This window comes from Pleurodeles waltl, chromosome 10, assembly GCF_031143425.1.
Source record: "Pleurodeles waltl isolate 20211129_DDA chromosome 10, aPleWal1.hap1.20221129, whole genome shotgun sequence".
Classification (NCBI taxonomy): domain Eukaryota; kingdom Metazoa; phylum Chordata; class Amphibia; order Caudata; family Salamandridae; genus Pleurodeles; species Pleurodeles waltl.
The window spans coordinates 506,008,429-506,028,695 of record NC_090449.1 but is presented as its reverse complement, the minus strand read 5'-3'; the positions used below and the strand labels follow the sequence as shown (position 1 = coordinate 506,028,695).

At 43.7% G+C, this 20,267-nt stretch overlaps 1 protein-coding gene across 1 annotated transcript in view; it reads left to right on the top strand.

The window, feature by feature from the left end:
* Positions 1 to 20,267, top strand: part of LOC138261672 (uncharacterized) — a 229,051-nt gene that overhangs the window by 74,418 nt on the left and 134,366 nt on the right. Inside the window, exon 2 of the mRNA XM_069210908.1 lies at positions 3,525 to 9,641. Coding sequence (XP_069067009.1) covers positions 3,525 to 9,641 — 6,117 coding nt within the window. The remainder of the gene's footprint in view (positions 1 to 3,524; positions 9,642 to 20,267) is intronic.

Here is a 20,267-nt window from a genome sequence, read left to right as displayed (position 1 = left end):
TGTCCCCAAATGAGAACATAAAGCCATAGTCCCCATATCCTTTCAGGTGTGGCACCTATTGAGTTTATTCTATTTTCAGCTCTAGATAATAAAGGTGCTAGAACCTAGTCGGGTGCAGAGCTGTAAGGCAAGATGATGGGGCACCCCTGCAAAATATGGTGAGGGTTCCATGAAACTCCCACATATCACAGATATTTAGAGGTATTACGTGAAAAGAGGACCCCGTGAATGGTGCCCCCGCACTGCATTGCTTTAAATGGAAATATAGAAGGGCAGCTACTCACTATTTAGGAGCGAACAGATTCCTGCACTCAGTGTTTTATAAGTTCATGAAGTAAAGGTTACATAAGAAATATTTTGAAATATATGCCTAATACCCAAGGATCTTTTCTGATCACAGAAGTTAAAAGGACATTTTGATTTTCTGTCTGATTTCTGTTTTTTTAGCAGCTGTAATTTACCCGCACATATATAAAAGTTCCATTCTTTTTTAAGGCCCTAGCTGTGATTGGACATTGATTTTACTAAATGTAATTTCTTGCCTTTTATGTAATTTTGGTTCTCAGTCCTCTACCACCTTCTGGATTAAGTCTTGACTATGCTTCTTTCTCAGGTGTACAAACGGAGAAACTTGGTTACACAATTGGATTCCTGTTGCGGCTGAGATTATGGGATAGGAGTGTTAAATAACAGTACTCCTGACAGATACTACAGATAATGATCATCAGAATTCACTGACGGCCCCCGGGCCCAGAGGGAAGATCCTATCTATCATTTATTGAGATGTGTCTGAAAAGCTGACTGGGCTTCAGAAACTTGAAGTTGTCCCAATCCAGCATGGGCACATTCTCCTGGAGCCTTCTCAGCATTGCTCCCATCCAGCCATTTGTGATTTTGTCCCACTGATGGGGCATATGTCATCACCGATATAACTCGCCCTTCGAAACATACACAGGGTCTAATAGGTGACCATCTGAAAACCGTCTTAGTAGATAATAGTCAAACCTTAGTCCTTTGAATTTTTGCTTTTTCTGCTGTTTTATATAGTGTGAACTTGGCCCAAGACCTTTTTCCAAGGGATTTAGAAGATGTTACACACTGTTTTTTTGCGGGTGGGGGAAGGAGAGAATAAAGGCCATATGAAAAAATATCTGGTTGCAAAATACTGGTACAAATTGCAACCAGTTTTGTTTTACGAAAAGAGTTTTATTAACCAACCTATGTACTTATTGGTCAGTGCTTGAAAATCTGAATTGTAGTGGGTTGCAATCCAGCCTACCACATAAATATTAACTAGGTAGTTCGCAAATTGTGATTTCCTATGTTTGGAGGGATGGAGGCTTGCTGGGGTCAGCGGACCACCATGTCTGTGATTGCCTGTCATTAAGATAAACTTCTTTAAAGGAAATAGGACCTCATTTAAAAAGAAAAGTTTACTTTTTTGTTTGTTTAAGGGTTGGCAATGGGCCCTGGACTACTACCTACTCTTCAACAAACCTGTTACTTACATTCACATATGGGAGCTTTCCCTTTTGTAAATGCATTATCACCTGCTTTGAGGGGCTGGTAAAAAATCAGTACTTTGCAACTGAATTTTGATACTGATTCGGTATTGGGATGCATTTGGTTGTATCTTAATCATTCGTGAAATTCATGTTAGGATCCCTCTGAACCCTACCTAATAAAAACAATATCAGCTATGTATCGTGTAGAGAGTAACATCTTACCTTGGAATGATCTTGTAATAGGCAAAATTGTATTTTGTTCTGCGTTGTCCATAAACAGTATGGCAAAATTAGGCAGAAAGACAGCCCCCATAGATGTCCCTTTGCATATAGAACTCATTCTAAAAGGAGAAGACATTTCTTGTAAGAGCCAGTTTCAAGAGGTTAATAACAGAAGAGGTTGAGACGTTATGAGGTCTGTTTCTTGTATCAAGTATGTTCTGGACAACTTCTACCCCTTTCTTTTGTAGAATATTTGTATATAATGACTCAATATTCAAAGTAACCAACAAGGGTGTGTCGGGATCAAAAGACCGATCTTCAATTATAGTAATGAAGTCTTCGCTATCTCAAATGTAGCACATGGTAAGTGAGATAAACTATTTTTTTTAAATTCACCTATTGTCCAGTGGGGTCCATAATGGAACCACAACCAGACACCATTGGTCTTCTTGGAAAGGTTCCATATTTTGTGCGCCTAAGGCTAAGCTATATATTACAGGTGGGCGTGGGTTATTGACACTGAGATACAGAAATTAATTCTGAGTCAAGAACTCCCCCTCCTTACCCATGGATGTCAATTGAAAGATTTTCTTTGGTATTTATGTGGTAGGATCTGAAGAAAGTTTCAAGTAATAATCCACCTTAGAAAGTAGTTTCATATTTTTATTCTGATAGTGGTCTCTAGTTTGAAGCACAATTCCCCCAACCTTATCGGATGGCTTAATTACCAGAGTGCTATTTACATTGCTTAACGGGCCATTTGGGAGACACTGGTTTTAGCTGCATAACACCCTATCCACTTATTGTTACAGTTTTTGTAAGTCGAATTGGTCTCTATAATCTCACTCCCAGATTGGATATGTTCCCTTCCTTAACACCACCTCAGTAGTTTTATGGGCACTTGTAAAGTATCTATAGGTCCCTGAAATGGGATATCAACATTGTGATCTTACCTTATCTTCCCTTTCTGGTTTTAATGTGTTGTGTTAGTTATGGGCAGTATTTCTGATTTCATATTCATTTGTCATTTTTGTGTTTGTTTCATTTAATTTAGCTCTGTTTTGGGTCACCATTACCCACAGTCCTGATGATGATCCCTTGATCGTTATGGGATCAACACATCGTCAACATTTGGCACTCAACCCTGTTGATTATATTACAATTGTGTGTATGGGCACATTAATGATGATAAATGTATTATGCACCATTGTATCACTGAATGAGCACCGAGCATCTCTCAGCCTCGCTAAATTGTATTGATTGTATTACTTAATTTACGATTTGAAATAATATACACAACGTTTGTGAAATAAGAATGAAGTCTGTGCTTTACTACTTTCCATAGGGGGCAGTGTTACTTTTAATACTAGTACATTCCTGGCCACAAGCTGTGGTTATGCGTGTGAAATGCCCTCAAGTTGGACAACTGACATAATTATGGTCGGAGTTGTGGTTGTTGCCCGGGGTTTGGAAACGTACGCCAGTACTTGAACTCCTGGTGCTCCCTTCCACGCCTTGATTTTGAGCAAATCATTTAAACAGTGAAAACATTTGTTTTCATGGTCTTGTGTCTTACTTGGGACTAAAAGGTGGGACATTGCCTTGTTCTGGATACTTATTCATGCTAAATGTTATAGGCATTTGAGAATGTAATTAAAAGTTGTAACGGTCAGTCAGTTCATAACTTATACAATCAACATAAATTGTGACTTCATTTAATTTATTGAACACAGTGTTATTTGTATGACATTATTCCTACATCTTACTAACATTTCACTTTCTTTTGCTTATCTGCAGGGTTTTCTGCAAATGCCTCATGTGCATCAACCCCCAGCAGTGATGGTTTCACCCCCAAAACCTTAACTCCAGTGCAAGACTCCCCAGCTGTCAGCCCCAACAGTGAACCAGAGTTTGCTAAGGATCCAGGAAGCACTCTGCCCTTTCTGGAAACAAAGACCGGCGATAGGCCTCAGCCAGAAGGGGCTAGTTGTGATGTGGCAGCCAGGGGCTCTCTCACTGGGGCCCTGGTGACCTCCACACTAGAGGATTGTAGTCCATCAGAGGAGATGGTGCCAAGTCTCCTTGTCTATGCAGATCCCAAGGAACTTAGGGTGCCCCTGAACCCAGACATGCTCGACACCCGGATTGTAATGGGTGAGGAAACGAAATGTAGCAATGAGGAGTTGGGAGTGGGTGACAGTCTGTTTCATGAAGGCAAAGCACCTCAGGAGGACACCCCAAATGCACCACTGCTGTGCTCAACTCTCAAACTTGCCACTTCAGATTTCAGCTCTGTTGCAGAAAGAGGCAACCAGGAAGACAACTTTGTGCAAAACATTGCAGAAGTAGGCACATCTCTTGTGTACTCAACTCAAAAAGCTGAAGCTGTGGAGAACACGCACCACCAGGTGACTCCACCAGAGAACAATTTGCACTTGGCATTTGAAAGGTCAGCCAGGGAGTATATTTTACAAGGGGATGTTATTTCTCAAGGGCAAGCCCTGGATGCTGACGTGCCTTCACCATCCTCAGAAACCACCAAAGATTTCCCTTTCGAGGCAATACAGGCAGTGGGCCAGTCATTCCCAAACAAGCATTTGTACAATATTGACCATGACCTCTACTTCACAGCTCCATCGACTCCCATTAAAACAGTGTACTCCCACCTCAAATATCACATCTCCTCAAAGGAGAATCTAAATGAAGAGCAGGTTGACATGGAGAATGATAGCCTCTGCTCTCCACCAACATCTCCGTCAGGTTCATACATCACAGCTGAAGGAGGGAGCTGGGGTTCTTCAGTAACGTCCAGCACATCTCCTTCGTGCTCCCCAAACCTCATGGCTGAATCAGAGATGGAAGCTCCTGCCGCCTACATAGAATCACTTTCAGAACTGGCAGATGAAGTTGAAGGCCCACTGGATGTATCAAGGAGCCTGTTTCTAGACCCTGATCTGACTGAGAAGGGTCTGGATGTAGCTTCTGAAATAATGAAGACAAGGTTTAACCATGCTGTTGGTAGGGCTCCTTCCAAAATGCAGGATAGCAAAAACTTGGTTGGTGACCAGTCTAGTGAAGATGAGAAAGAAGAAGACTGGGATTTAGATTTTGCTACCTCTTTTTCAAGAATCCACTATGGAAATATAGGTGAATGCACATCAACTCATGAAAAGTTCACTGACATAAATTATTGTAATTCAGAAGACATTGACACACCCCTTTCTTCCCATGGTGTCTCTTCTACTTTTCCTCAAACTGCATTTTTAGATACAACATGTCAGCTTTCTGTAGCAAGTACTTCTGAAGTGGGACAGGCCATTGGAGGGCCAAGAGCTGAGAGTGTGTCCTCTTCTGAACTCCCGGATGCTTTTTTTGGAGGCAGTGTTGAAGGAGGTGACAATGACCAGATGATCCCTGCAGTGTTGCTTCCATTCCATGGGAGCTTGCTTTTTGAGGCTGAGTCAGTGGAGATCACACTGTTTCCCCAAGAAGAATTGGCAGAAAATGATGTGATTCACGGGGTTGATGATGAAGACTTGTTTCTCCATTCCTTGTCAGAGACCTCCATGAATGAAGGAGTGGATGAGTCTTTTGCATATCAAGATGACACATCTGAATCTTCAGAGTCTGCCTCCTATGATGGAGAAGAGGAGGCAAAGCGTTACACTACTGAGCAGTATGCTGTTGTGACAGACTCTGTAGAGGGCATTGGAGGAAGTGGTGAGGATCTCAAACCAGAGTCTTCGGGAAGTGAGAGTGAAATGGAGACCTCGTCTGATGACTCTGACATGGGTGAGGAAGGTGCAGTATTTGCAGTAGTGGATGTGGATGCAGACCCAGATGACCTTTCAAGTGCAGATGAGGATGTGCTGGAGATAAGTTCACATTCTGATGGTCACAGCAAGATACATCTGGCTCTGGAGAAAGCATGTGAGGGAAGTGTGGCAAAAGAAGGTCAGGAAGACAAAGTGGAAAGAATGCACCCCTTTGTAGAATGTTCCCTCCCAGCACTACAAGATGATAAAGCAACATCTACGTTAATGAAAAAGCCAGTCCTTCAAGAGAGCTCGTGTGAGACAGAGGAAATTTCAGATGTTGAATCTATTGGCAACATGGCTGGCAACGTTGCTGAAATAGAGAAAGACGCAAGCTCCCCCCCAGAGCCTAGAGAGGAACCGCAAAGTGAAGCAAGCGCCTCAAAATCTTCCCCTTCACCAACAGACTGTGTCACGATATTGAAATCTGAAAAGGTAGAGCAAATGCAGGAGGAAAGGAGATCAACGCCTGACATCTCCGATGAGCCACAGTCTTCACTGTCAGAAATGGACGAGGCACTAGAAGGCAATGTTCTCAATGCAGGAGAGTGCTTGATTGCCTGCTTTGATACAGATGAAGAACTGGAGACATTCTCCACACAAGAGGTTGCCTCCAGTGACAGGACAAAATTTGATCAGTTTGCCATGGCGGTTCTTGGAACAAGTGAGAGCAAAGACTTAAAAAAACAAACTGGGTCAAACCCCCTAATTCCATTTGACAAAAAACAGATTTCTATGATAACCAACCAGCTTGTGGTTGAGAATAGAATGGAATTGGGTGATTCACAAGAAGAAGAGCAACTAGTGGAATCAACAGGCAGAATAAGTGTCATGACCATGAGCAGCACAGAAGGCTTAGAAAATGCAGACAAACTCAGTGATTATACACGAGATCTGCAAATCACAAAACTCGAAAGGAGAGAGGAAGACCCAGAGACTGTTACAGAGATGACCTTTGAGGAGTACTTACAGCAGCCAGGAGAAGCACAATTTGAAGTCATGTCTGCAGGCGAATGTTTGATAGCCTGTTTTGACTCTGATCAAGAACTTGAAGAACACTCCTCCTTTGATCGAGCAAACAATAATGACAGCCATGTGCATGATCTGACAGAAAGGCACTTAGGCTCATCGTCTCCTCCAAACAACAAGAGCAAAGAGCTAGAAGTGTCCCACCAAGTCCGTGATACAGAACAACAATCAGGGTTCACAGAAATGCCACCAGTGCCAGCATCCTGTACATACTCAATTGCATCTTCAGATATGTTGCAGGGAATACCATATTGTGAATGCGAAGAAGGCCTCAGGGCACTGAAAGCGAGATTTCCCGATGCACATGTCGTCGAGCGGTGTCAGCTAAATAACCCTGACCAAATTTCCAAGCCATTTGAGCCAGAAAAACAGACCTGTGTTTCAGAGGATTATTACTCATCACTTGCCCCATCATCCTTGTTGCATACTGTGGCTGTGAACAATAGCAAACCACAAGAGATGTTAGGATCCAGGCTGAAGAATCCGACAGAAACTGATAGCACTTTAAGGCACTTTTCTATAATGACCCAAGAGGGGAACAGGATCAAAGATCCAAACTTAATTGAACCCAAAACTGAAGCAAAGCCTAGCAGTGTTGTCCATAATCTCAGTATGATGCAAGAAACAAGCAGAAATGTGCAAACATTTGCAATTCAGATTGCTCATGGCATAGTTCTGGAAGAAATCCAACATGTATCTTGCAAAGATGACTTGCAGACAAAACCATGCCTGGATAAATCATCTCTGCTGACAATTACTGCGACCCAGGCAATGGAACATGTTTTCAGTCATCCACTGTCAATCCTAGCAGACAAACAAACAGACCAGCACCCATCCAGATCCACACTCATTCAGCCTGACTTCAAATGTGACCCAAAAGAAAATAATGTAGAACAGATGTCATCAGATGAAAAGATTTCGAAGACTCTGGAATCAAAGCATCCAGAAGAAAGACATGGTGCCTCCTTGTTGCAGTCCTGCTTGACACTGGACAGGGAAGATTTCTGTTGCCAGAGTAAAGATGGCAAGTCAGGAATGGATAACCCACTAACAACTAGTTCTGGGAGTATCAGTGATAATTCCAAAGATCTGAAGGGAACCAGATGCCCTGCACTGCTAAACCCCTCAGAACTCAATGGTAGCCAAGAAGATCCCTACAAATGTGAACATACTTCTGAAATTGCAGCACTGGCCGCCGCAACATGCATTGTGAGAGATATGTCAGAAAATGCATCCTTGGGATTCTCACCCCCAAAAAACATGGAGCCCATTCTTCAAAAGAGCTCTTCCGAGTTTGACAGCAATCTCATGTGTGGAGTACTATGCATTGAGAAAGAGGTACAGGACAAGCATCCCTTTGCTGATATCTTGCATTCAGACATTACAGTTTGTGGAAACCTCCTGGGTTCATCACCGACTAAAGAACTAGAAGAGGTTTCCCAGCTAGAAGTCTCATCCCACGAGACCCACCAAGCATCGCTGTTGCCCATTCATACTGAGTCTTGGTCAGAGGATCATAAGGACACACTTCCTGAGTTCGAATATGATACCATGAACATTTCTATTTTATCATCTGATTCAGTTTCTTACAACCCTGCAGCAATAAAAAAAAGCACTTTACCCACAAGACGGAAGGCAGAAGAAGAGGCTGACAACAAAGAGAAGTGCCAGTTATCTGTTCCTTCTACTCAGGTGGAGGAAAAACATTTGGAAACAAAATGTGCGTATGAAATGCAAAGTCTCACACAGCACCCAAACGTGTCGTCTCTGTTGCTACACAATGACATACAGCCAGCTAGCCAAGGTCAAGAAGAGTCATTGACGACTTCAGAGAAAGAGCAACCTGCTTCAAATACAAATTTAATAGACTCTGGTAAGGACCATTCAACACAAAAAGAAAGGGATGTTGAAAAGGATGAAGGGGTGATATGCAGTGACCACCCTGCAAATAAAGGGGAAGTTGGGTCGGCCAAAGGTGTCTTATCGAGCATTGCTGTCGATGTGGGCTCCTCTGAACCCCTTTCAGAATTCCAAAAAAATGAAGGGGAAGCCTCTCAAATGCAACAAATAAACCATGAGCAGGAAATCACCAGTCTGTTGCAAGGCTCCTTTGGTCACCTGGGGGCTTTGGATCTAGGGCTAAGACCATCCTGTCTCAAAGCTGGTAAGCCCACCCAGGCGCATCCCACTCAGTTGTCTATTTCAAACACCAGAGACCTTACTGAGGTGGAATCCAGTGTGGGTTTAAGGGAGTCATTGGAGATCAATAAAGCAAAAGGGAAGGATTCTGAAATCAAGGAGGGACGCACAACGTCAAATCTCTGTGCTGGGAATGTCCAAAACCAGGAAGCACAAGAAAGAGCATCACCCCAGTGTAGCAAAGAGTCGGTAGGTGGAAAATCTGCTCTTGAGGTGAGTGACACCAACATTAAGGTTACGAATGAGGGCTGGTTGTTTTCTAAGATCGGCGAAAATGTCCTTGCAAATACACCAGGAGAGTCACAATTAAGTAAATCTGGAGAAGAACAAGGATGGAAGACTAGCCCACAAGCAATTAACGATAGCAGAGGGACTTATAAACAGGCTGAGGTAGAACAACATGTCCTACCATGCGGAACTGCAATCCAAACTCATGGAGCCCAAAACCAAAGCACATCAGAGGGTGTGACGGGGAGCACAGAGCATGCAAGTTCCTTGTCTGAAGAAGGCAGGCCTTCCGATTCACCGCACACAGAATCAGACCTTCCCTCGTCTCCAAAGCTAGATCCTCTGCAGGCAGGTGATGTAAAATGGCATGATCCATGTCAAGAGACTTGCACTGATCCAGCTACCCTTCAGGACACAACTGAGACTTCTGCCCCTAGTAGCCCTGGTGTTTCTGTTCCTCAGGGCTCGGATCTTGTACAAGTGCCTCCTCATGTACTATCCTTTGGGTCACACAGATCGCTGGACATTATACAAGAGAAAAAGGCCTCCATTGAAGGTACTCCTCCTGAAGCAAGGGTAACCCAGAAGGACATTTACAAAGAAAAACAGGCATCTCTCCGAAAGGATCCCAAAAAGTATTCAGGTAATTTCATTCCTTCACTACACAGTATGTAATGTTTAATGTATTTCTAATGCATTGGTGCTCTGATGCTTCATGCCAGTATTTAATGTTACATGACATTAGTTAAAAAGCAGACAGTGCTAAGTAAGCAAAAGTGGAGTAAGGAAAGAACGAGAAGCCATGTTGTAACGGACTTCCTGAATTTAGGGAGATCCATGACTTAGATGTAGCTACAAAAAACAATGGAACTTATTTACAAGCCGCTTGCGCCGCCCGTGCGTCACTTTTTCCCCATATAAAAAGTGACGCACCGGCAGCGCAAAGAGGCTTGTAAATAAGCCCCAGTGTCTTTCAAAGGAATATGAAGGAGTGGAATGGGCCGGGTTTTTAGCAGATTGGCAGCAGTGCTTACAGTATTTGCCCAGTTTGTTTTTTGCAGGCTGTCTCATCATGGAGCACTTGACAGTGAACAGCGCCAGTGACGGAGCTTGTTACATTTTAGGTTCTAATCTGAGGCCCAAACGAGAGACCCAAGAAATGGAGGAAAATCCTGGTAAAAAAATGTCTGCAATCCTCATTGAGAGGCATGTTTACAAAGAGTTTAAATAAACAACAAAGCGCAGTAAGTCAAGTTGCTGTGCTGTGTTGTGTGAACAAGAGAGAGTGTAACTGCACCAGATCTACTTAGAAGTGGCGCAGGACGGCTCTGTCCTTGCGCTGGCACACTTGTGGCTCCCATGCGCAAACGCAGGCACCCTTGCATCACAGTGCAAGGGTGTCGATGTTGTACTCAGCATAGTTTTTGTGCAGGAAGGGATCCCTTTAGGCACAAAAATGATGCTTCAAGGCGTTATATTCTTTGTACGTGTGCTGCAGAATGCAGTTCACATGCAAAGAGGAACAAGCATTGGCAAAACCAGTAGGTCTCACCTATGCAAGAGCTATAGGCTTTGCCAATGTGTTTTAGCTATGTTGTACACCAGCGTGGCTGCTCTTCAGCATGGCTAAAAGTTAGTGGCATGGAGGAGAGTGGTGTATAGTGTTGTAGAGTTGAGTGGCAGAGAGTGTTGTGTATTGGAGTGGGTTAGTGAGGAGTCGCGTAATGTGACATACACTGGAGTGGCATAGAGTAGATTAACTGGTGTAGAGTGTTGCAGAGTATAGTGGCGTAGAGTGTGGTGGTATTGAATTCAGTGGTGTACAATGCAGCACGGAATGATGCAGTGCCATAGATTAGAGTGCTGCATTGTAGAGTGCAATGGCACAGAGTGGAGTGGTGCAGAGTAGAGTGGCTCAGAGTAGTGTGGCATAAAGTGCCATGGCATAGAGTAGCGTGGCGTGAGTTGAGTGATGCAGAGGGCAGTGGTGCAGAGTAAGTCGAATGGCATAGAGTGCAGTGGCATAGAATGCAGAGTAGGGTCGAATGGCATAGAATGCAGTAGCATAGAGTGGTGCAGAGAGGAGTAGCATAGAGTGGTGAAGAGTAGAATATAGTGCTATAAAATGCAGGGGCACAGAGTGCAGTGGCGTACAGTGGAGTAGCGTAGAGTAGTGCAGAGTAAAATGGTGTAGAGTTCACTGGCAGAGAGTGCAGTGTTGTAAAGTAGCAGAATACAGTGGTGTAGAGTGCGTAGAGAGCAGAGGCATAGTGTACCGTGATGCAGAGTAGAATGCAGTGGCACATAGTGCAGTTGTGTACAATGCATTGGCCCATAGTGCAGTGGTTAGGAGTAAAATGGGGTAGCACGGACTGTTATTGAGTAGAGTGGCTTAGAGTGGAGTGGAGTGAGTAGATTGTTTCAGAGTAGAGTGAAGTGGCATAGAGTGGGCCGGTGTAGGGTAGGGTAGAGTCGCATAGAGTGTAATGGCGTAGAGTAAAGTGGTGTAGAGGATAGCGGCAGAGAGGGCAGTGGTGCAGAGTGGATTAGAGTAGCATACAGTGGATTGGCGTAGAGTGCAGGCCAAAGAGTTGAGTGTTACAGAGTAAAGTGCATTGGCATAGAGTATATTGCGTAGAGTGCAGTGTTGCAGAGTAGCGTAGAGTAAAATGCCTTAGAGTGAAGTTGTGGAGAGTAGATTGGTGCTGCCTAGACTGAAGTGGTATAGAGTACAGTGGTGGAGAGTGCAGTGGTGTAGAGTAATGAAGAGTGTATTGGCATAGAGTTGAGAGGTACAGGTTAGAGTAGAGAGGCATAGCGTGAAGTGGCATAGAGTGGAGTGGTGCAGAGTGCAGTGGAGTGGTGCAGAGTAGAGTGGAGTGAGGTAGAGTGGAGTATTCATGGTGTGGTAGGTCACTGCCGTTACAGACCACACATTTTCAATTGAAATTACCATTACATTTGCACAGACATACAGGTTTACCAATAAAACTATGCAGTGCACAGATGAATATGTGTGGAAATTGCATCACCTAGTGTAATGATTTGCTTTGGTCATTTAAAAGTATTTGTTTAGAAAATACTTAAAAAATAGCAAAAACATGTGCTTCATAGTGTTCCTAATTCTGATATATTCTGAAATACTTCAGTTCATTTAAATGTTGTCATGTGCTAGAAAAAAACTCTTTCCTACACCCAGTGTCCAGCAAGATTGCCACATAAATTCTCTCACTTTAAGGTCAGAGAAAGTAAAAGGCACAAGCACCCTCAGAAGAAAGTGCCTGACATTTGACCTCCGTCTTTGAAAGCACAGCAAATGTGATTAGATAAGAACAAGATTTACAGGCTTGTTTACAGAAAGAGAGCTCTTGGAAGGATACTGTAATGACGGTTTTGGCAAGGGAAGGTACGAACCCGAGCTCGACAGCCTAAAACAAATAAAACCTGCAAATGGGAAGCAAGAAAATGTTAGTTACAAACAACAAAGCCAGTGGTCAGCTTTCTGAATGTCCCCAAGATGTCTTTAGCAAACAAGACAACTGTGCTTTCTGGTAGGCTGCAACCAAAAAATGAGGAGTTATTAAAACATTCCTTCTCATTACGCCTGCCTCACGGAGACTCAGGATTTTGGAGCAAATCCATTCTACAATTCTTTGTAGATGGGAATTTGCGTCAAAAACATTTATACATGTGCAAGAAAATGTAAGTTACAAACCACAAAGCCAATGGCAAGCAGTGTGTAAAATGCATTCCTAGGCCAACTTTCTGAATGTCCCCAAGATGTCTTCAGCAAACCAGACAGCTTGGCTATCTGGTAGGCTGCAACCTAAAAATGAGGAGAAAATTAAAACATTTTTTCTCATTACGCCTGCCTCAGGGAGGCGCAGGATTTTGGAGCAAATCCCTGTCTACAATTCTTTGGAGATAGGGATTTGTGTCAGAAACCTCTATACTTGTGCTACATTTTACTTTTTTCCCAATAGTTTTGAATGATGTTTTGATACATTTTATTAGTGACAAGACATTTCTAGGGTGTTTGTTTTCTTTTCAGTGGCGTGTGGCATATTCCATAGTGATGGCAGGTGTGTTCAGTTGATTTGCTTGTGCATTTTTATCACTGTGAGATCTAAAAAAACTCAAAAGATGGCTTTGTAGCACTGTGCTCTGTGTCAGGATGCATGTCACAATATCGGTTCAATATTATCTACCTGCACATATCTCATCTCCACAACATCAACGCTAACATATCGTCGGGGTAAGCATGCATAGGTAATGCGGGAAATGGCCATTGGTGGATGGCCCCACTCATAAATAGAGCTTGTTATATTTCACGCTTGTTGTACGTTAGCAACAAGTTTAGTTTAAAAAATAAAGGAAAGAAACAAAAAAGTGGACACATTATAAAATGCAAGTGTCCTGGCACCCAATGTGTGTTTTTCCCACAAGAACATAATACATTTTCAAAAATACATTTGTACGTATGTTTAGATTTACCATTCTTAATTACTCACCCAAGTACCTTGACAATATGCTGGCAGTTTATGTTGCAGCGTCAATATAAGGACAGGCCTAGATTAGAGCTTCAATATTGTGGTACATCATACCCTTGACCTATACAGTGATAAGTAGAGACTCTGAAATGCTACTTTTGGTGATGTACCTAGTGAGAACCCCCCGTCTTGGAGTGTGTTGAGGAGGTGGCTTCGACACTAGTGGCATAAAATGTCTGGCCACTGGGACCAAGGGATGGTGTCAGGCCAGGTAAATAATAAGCAAGGGCAGAAACATACATTAGATAGAGTATAGAGTAACAGATGGAAGACTTGAGTAAGGTTTGCACTATGGAGTTTACTCGCTCCTCAAAAAAGGCCATAGGGGATAAGTGCCACTAACATGGAACATTTGCCTTGCAGGCCACCGTTCACAGCCCACTCATGTAGGGTCAATAATCAGGGTAACACAAAAAGAGTACATCTGCTCTGTCAAAAATAAATGGTATAAAACCTCGTGAAACACCCACCACAAACCTACCACTATCATCATGAACACAATTTAACATAATAGAAAAATTTCCAAACTCAAAGACACAAAATACTAATTACATTTAAGTAACAGGTTATTTTTCAAACTATCCCAAGAACCACAGTATGCTGCACAGTCAGTTTGCTACTGAATTTCAGTTCAGATGATTATTTTGTTAAACCAAAAAGCTTCAGAGTCCTTTCTATATCTCTCTTACAGACAGCCTTAGCTGTTTGGCAAGAGTTATTTTCATCCGACAATACATAACACACAACATGCACATGCATAGAGGTACATAGTTAGAAAGAGGCTTTTGGACTATCCATTTCAGCGATTGGCTACTATGGTCCACTTGGCTTTAGACATTGACAAACAGAGTGGTCCATCAGTGTTGAAATCAAGCCCTGGCTATTTGTGGATGTAAACACCCTAAACAAACATTGGGAAAGCGAATAGGCCTTGTCAATAGAAGAGCTATTGGCTTAGAAACGTGTTTTGCCATGTTGTACACCAGTGTGACTGCTGTTCACCATGGCTAAAAGCTAGTGGTGTGGAATGTCAGAGTGGAGTGGGGGAATAGGGTGTTGTAGAGTGGATTTGTTGGAGTGCCGTAAGGTAGCTTAGGGGGAGTAGAGAGTTGTAGAGTTGAGTAGATGGGAGTAGAATTCAGTGGTTCAGTGGCAAAGAGTGTTGTAGAGTGGAGTGGGGTGGAATAGGGTGTAGCGGGTTTGAGTGGACTGAAGTAACATGGTGAATTAAATTGGAGTAGAGTGGGCTGGATTGGATTGAGGTAGAGTAGGGTGGAGTGGGGTGGATTGGATTGGAGCGGGGTGGATTGGATTGGAGCGGGGTGGATTGAAATGGGGTGAGGTGGATTGGATTGGGGTGGATTCGAGTGAAGTGGATTAGATTGGATTGGGGTGGGTGGTTTGGATTGAAGTGATATACTTGGGTGGATTGGATTGGGTTGGGGTGGATTGGAGTGGGATGCATTATACTGAACTTTATTGGATTGAAGGGGGTAGACTGGATGTACTGGATTGGAGTGAGGTGGATTGAACTGGAGTGGGATGGATTGGATCGGGGTGGGGGTGGGGGTGGATTGGAGTATGGTGGGGTGGATTGTGTTGGAATGGGATGGACTGGATTGGAATGAGGTAGATTGGAGTGGGGTGAGCTGGATGGATTGTATTGGAGTGGAATGGACTGAACTGAGATGGGATAGGGTGGATTGATTGGGGTAGGGTGGGGTGGATTGGAGTGAGTGGGCAGGATTGGAGTTCGATGTTGTGGAGTGCATTGGAATAGAGCTGGGTGGATTGAAATGGGGTGGGGTTGATTGGATTGGGTTGTGCTGGGATGGACTGTATTGGGGTGAGGTGGGTTGGATTGGATTGGAGTGGGGCATGTTGCATTAGTTAGGGGTGTATGGGATTGGGTGGTTTGGAGTGAGGTGAATTGGAGTAGGGTGGATTGCATTGAGGTGGGATGGACTAGAGTGGGGTGAACTGAACTGGGATGGGGTGGGGTGGATTGGATTGAGGCAGTGTGGATTGTAGTGGGGTGGATTGGATTAACATGGGGTGTACTGGATTAGCGTGTGTAGATTGGATTAGGGTAGGGTGGATTAGATTGGAGTGGGGTGGATTGGAGTGCAGTGGATTGTATTGGATTGAGGTGGGGTGGGCTGGAATGAGGTGGGGTGGGGTGGACTGGATGCAGTGGATTTGAGAGGGGTGGGATGGATTGGAGTGGGGTGAATAGGATTGGAGTGTGGTGGACGAGTGAGATGGACCAGAGTGGGGTGGATCGGATTGGATTGGATTGGGGTGGGATAGAGTGCGGGAGGAGTGAGGAGGATTGGATTGAGTGGGGTAAATTAAATGGGGGTGGATTGGATTGAGAGGGATGGATTTAGATGGGTGGATTGAATTGTATTAGGGTGCATTGGATTGGGATGGGTTGCATTGAACTGTAGTGGGGTGGATTGGACTGGTGTGGAGTGAATTGGATTGTAGTGGGGTGAATTGGGATGGAGTAGGGTGGATTGGGTAAAATGGGTTGGATTGGAGTGGGGCAGGTTTTTTTGGATTGGAGAAGGTTGTTTGGGATTGAAGTGGGGCAGGTTGGAGTGAGGCAGATTGGAGTGGGGCAGATTGTTTTGGATTAAAGTGGGGCAGATTAGAATGGGGCAGGTTGTTTTGGATTGAAGTGGGGCAGGTTGGTTTGGATTGAAGTGAGGCAGGTTGGTTTGGATTGAAGTGAGGCAGATTGTTTTGTATTGGAGTGGGGCAGACTGGAGTGTGGCGGATTGGAGTGGGACAGGGTGTTTTAGATTGGAGTGGTGCAGATTGCTTTGGATTGATTTTTAGTGCTGCCCTAATACTCCCTGGCAGATAACCAAAATAAAAACACAAATGCCATGGTAAAAATGAATAAAATTGTATATAAAGTTGTAGCTCAGAAGCCCTCGGCTGGTGCAATTAAATGTCAACGAGCTGTACACCACGGCTGGTAGTGTTAAATCCACCACCACATACGTCCTACTCCTTTATCTCACTCTTGCTGATTTCCTGCTTTTTCACTGTGACATGTTTTCATCTTTCTCTTCCACCGTCTTTCTGAATTGTGCATTGCTCCCTCCCATGCCCTCGATAGTTTTCTAACTGATGCGGAAAAATTAGTGCTGGTCCCCAAAAATAAGTCCCAGTGGCAACCACATGCAACCATTTGCTCAAATTAAGCACTTCATGGGGCTAAATAGCCACAGGGATTGATAGAAACATCCCCTAAGCAAATCAAAATGGACTAGAAGATCCCAGTTTTTATTTTGGACTAATGGATCTACATCCATATCTGAATTAAGTGTTTGTTTTAGACCACTGGATAACCACAGTAGACTCCACGCACCCAGCCGAGCCTCTCTAAAATGTTAATTTAGGCTTCCCCATGCCAGCATCTCCACAATGTGTGAACAGGCCTCAGTATCTTTTCTCATCCTGCTATGGGAGTTTGAATGTTTTCCCCCAACCAGTTGTTGGTTTGAAGCCCAGGTAATCCTGTCCACGGGCATGGTCACAGCCACTCCCTCAGTGACATTATCACTCCGATGTCTGAGGTTTCCCACTGCTTCCCACGTAGACAATGACTTTAAACATTTCTGTGCACTGGTCTTGCTCTGTAGTCAGCAGCCACACAAGCAGAGGTTCTGTGCACAGTGGTTATGAAGACTAGACAAATAATAGATGCTAGTGCTGGCCATGCCACTTTTCTCTGATGAAGGACTCCAGTGCTACCACATATGTCTATGGAGAGAGACAGAGCTCACTAATCTGATGCCAGCAGGAAGTGCCCGTCTCCCCAATATCCTCAGATGTGAACAAAAATGAGGACAGCTGAGGTATGCGGACATCTTTCGCCCTGCACACTCGCCTGGTTCCACTTGCACGTGAAACATTCCATGCCAAGTACAGAACTCTCCACTCAGCATGCGAGCTGGTCAGGCCTTCATGTATGTGGGTTGCCAAGGATAACATACCTATTGGCCTCTCCCTTCTGGGGTACATTTGATAATGGATGGACCGCTGGTAATATAATTGACTGCCATACTAAAGTGACATGAGGGGCAGAAGCCAGTATCCACCCAAGACTATGATATGGGGTACAGTTCGGTTCGACTCCCTAGGCAGTAGGGCCTAACCACAGCTGATCAATGTCTCATTAAAAATATTGAACCCCTTGAGCTCACTCACAGGTTGTCCAGCCCACTAGAGAAAAAAACACAGGGCTGGCCAGAAAAAAAGTTAAATATGTGCGGATTTCTAAAATTTTCCTGCAAATATGAGAACTTTTACCCTGTAATGAACGGGCAACAATCCACTTTAAAATGGTTGTAAAGCAGAAGCTGTCTCCATAAAAAGTAACTAGCAAATTCAAATGTAATGAATCGAGCAATGATTGGCAGGACTTCCATCAAAAATGTGCACCTAGTTATAACACAGGGTGGTTATTCTTACTTCCTGTGCTGCTTCTAGTGAGTGGCAATTTCAGGTCAGATACCAAATAGCATGACCCCAAGAAGCCACTTGGTTATAAGTTTTGACAATCCAATGCTGTAAACACACATGTCCTGGGTGAGGTACTACAGCAGGTAAACAGAGGTTTTTTTTTTTCATTTTTCTAAGGCTGAAGAGGTTCCCTCCACCCAGCAATAACATCATATATAATGTGGATCAACAGTCTACGAGGTTTTGCCAGGAATGTCATGTCACGTGTCTGTCAGTATCTTGATATTGCTACAGAATGACTGCCGATGGTGCCAAAACCATACGCAATTGCAAGCCATCCTCTAATTTTGAAAGATCAATGTAGGATTTCTGCCAAGGCTGCTAATTTCTCATTGTTACTCTTGTCTAAAGTGGGCCTGACAGCCCAACAAGGAGACTTCCTTGGAGATGAAATGGTTTCTGTTTGATTCACCAAAGCTGCAGATGTCTCATCTGTCCTGTGAATATTGCCCGTCTTCTTAAAGGAATCTGCTGGATGAGATGCTTCTAAATACACCATTGGCTTGTCAGGAACAAGATCTCAGAGTAAGTTGAGAAAACCCACTCAGGCCCCGCATATTTATGGAATTCAGAAACATACCCACTTGTAGCAGAAGTTGGTTCTTTTGAAGTCTTTCTATTTAGAAACTGCAGGGTGATCAGACAACTACTGTAAAAAGAGGACTACTAGGAAGACTTGCCCCAAAGATAGCTCCAAACTACTAGAAATTCACACTCCAGCCACAACTCCTGTTATGTATTGCTCCTCTTAATCCTTGAAATGTAAACTCTCACACAGAATAGATGAAGGGCTGACAAAAGTCCTCGTGGCACTGACACACCTGAGTTAATTGCATGAAAACAAACACCGCTGTATAGATTCTATGCTATGTGCAGAACACTCTTTCAACAGATCTAGTAAAAGCAATTTCTTCCATCTCCAAAACTATGATGTAGCCTGCATCACAAGATATTATGCCAAAATCGGTAATGATGGACAGATTAATGAGTTGCACCTCTACATTGAGACTCAAGCATCCATGGGGTGCTCTCATGGTGCTCCGTTGTCTTTGAGTCACTTGTGGGGGAGAGACAATTTATCAGTGTTCACATGTTTATGTCATGGATAATGAACCAAAATCACACCAAATCCTTGACCCAAGACAGAATACCTAAGTAACTTCTTTCTCCCCATTTAGGCCCGTATTTATACTTTTTTCGCGCCGCATTTGCGTCGGTTTTTGACGCAAAATCGGCGCAAACTTACAAAATACAATTGTATTTTGTAAGTTTGCGCCGATTTTGCGTTAAAAAACTACGCAAATGCGGCGCTAAAACAGTATAAATATGGGCCCTAGTGTCTTCAGCCTTCATTCAGGTCATCCACCTCAACCAATAACCCAGTTTCCTACAATGTTCAAAAGAGGACCTGAAATATAAGTCTGAATTTGTTGTGTGCCCAGTGATGTGCCTCACACCTGGGCTTTTGTATTGAAGTATTCCTAAAGTGCAATGGAGTATTCATGGATGTGTGCTAAACCTAACACTTTTCGTACAGCATATTTCATGAATACCTTTAACCTATGCTTTTGAGTATTGCATGTCCAGTAAGGGCCCATAAACCCTGGTTACTGTGTTGATGTGGGTACCTACTGAGTAGCCCAAAATGTGGGATAATGTGCTTTGTTGCGTACCCACACGCCTGAGGAGTTCTGCTGTCTATACTGTAGTGACCCGAAGGTGTGCCATGTGATTGACACCAAACCTAGCCTGTGGGCAGGGCATACTGTATATCCTGAGAGGGTCTCAATCTTGGTGTGCTGCGCTCTCCTCGCTACCCAGTAGAGACTCAAACCCTGGCATGCTGTGCTCTGCTACCACCTCAGTGAGGGGTAAAAGCATGGCATACCATGTTCTGCTACGTACTTTACTCAGTGACTGGCACAAACCTGGCATGATATGCTGTGTACTCCGCTCTGGGCTGAAGCCTAGGGTGCCGTGGTGTTTGACTATGTTTGGATGGTGTTCATCTGATCTCTTGAGTGTCCTTTCATGCGTACAAGAAATCTTGAACGGTTTGAATAATTTACCCTTCCATTGACAGCCCATCTCATCTTTCCCTGTCTCATTTAACCTGCCTAAATTATTTACTTTTCAATCTTGCCCTGAATGAAGGGCAGAGTTCGCCTGGACCATTAGAA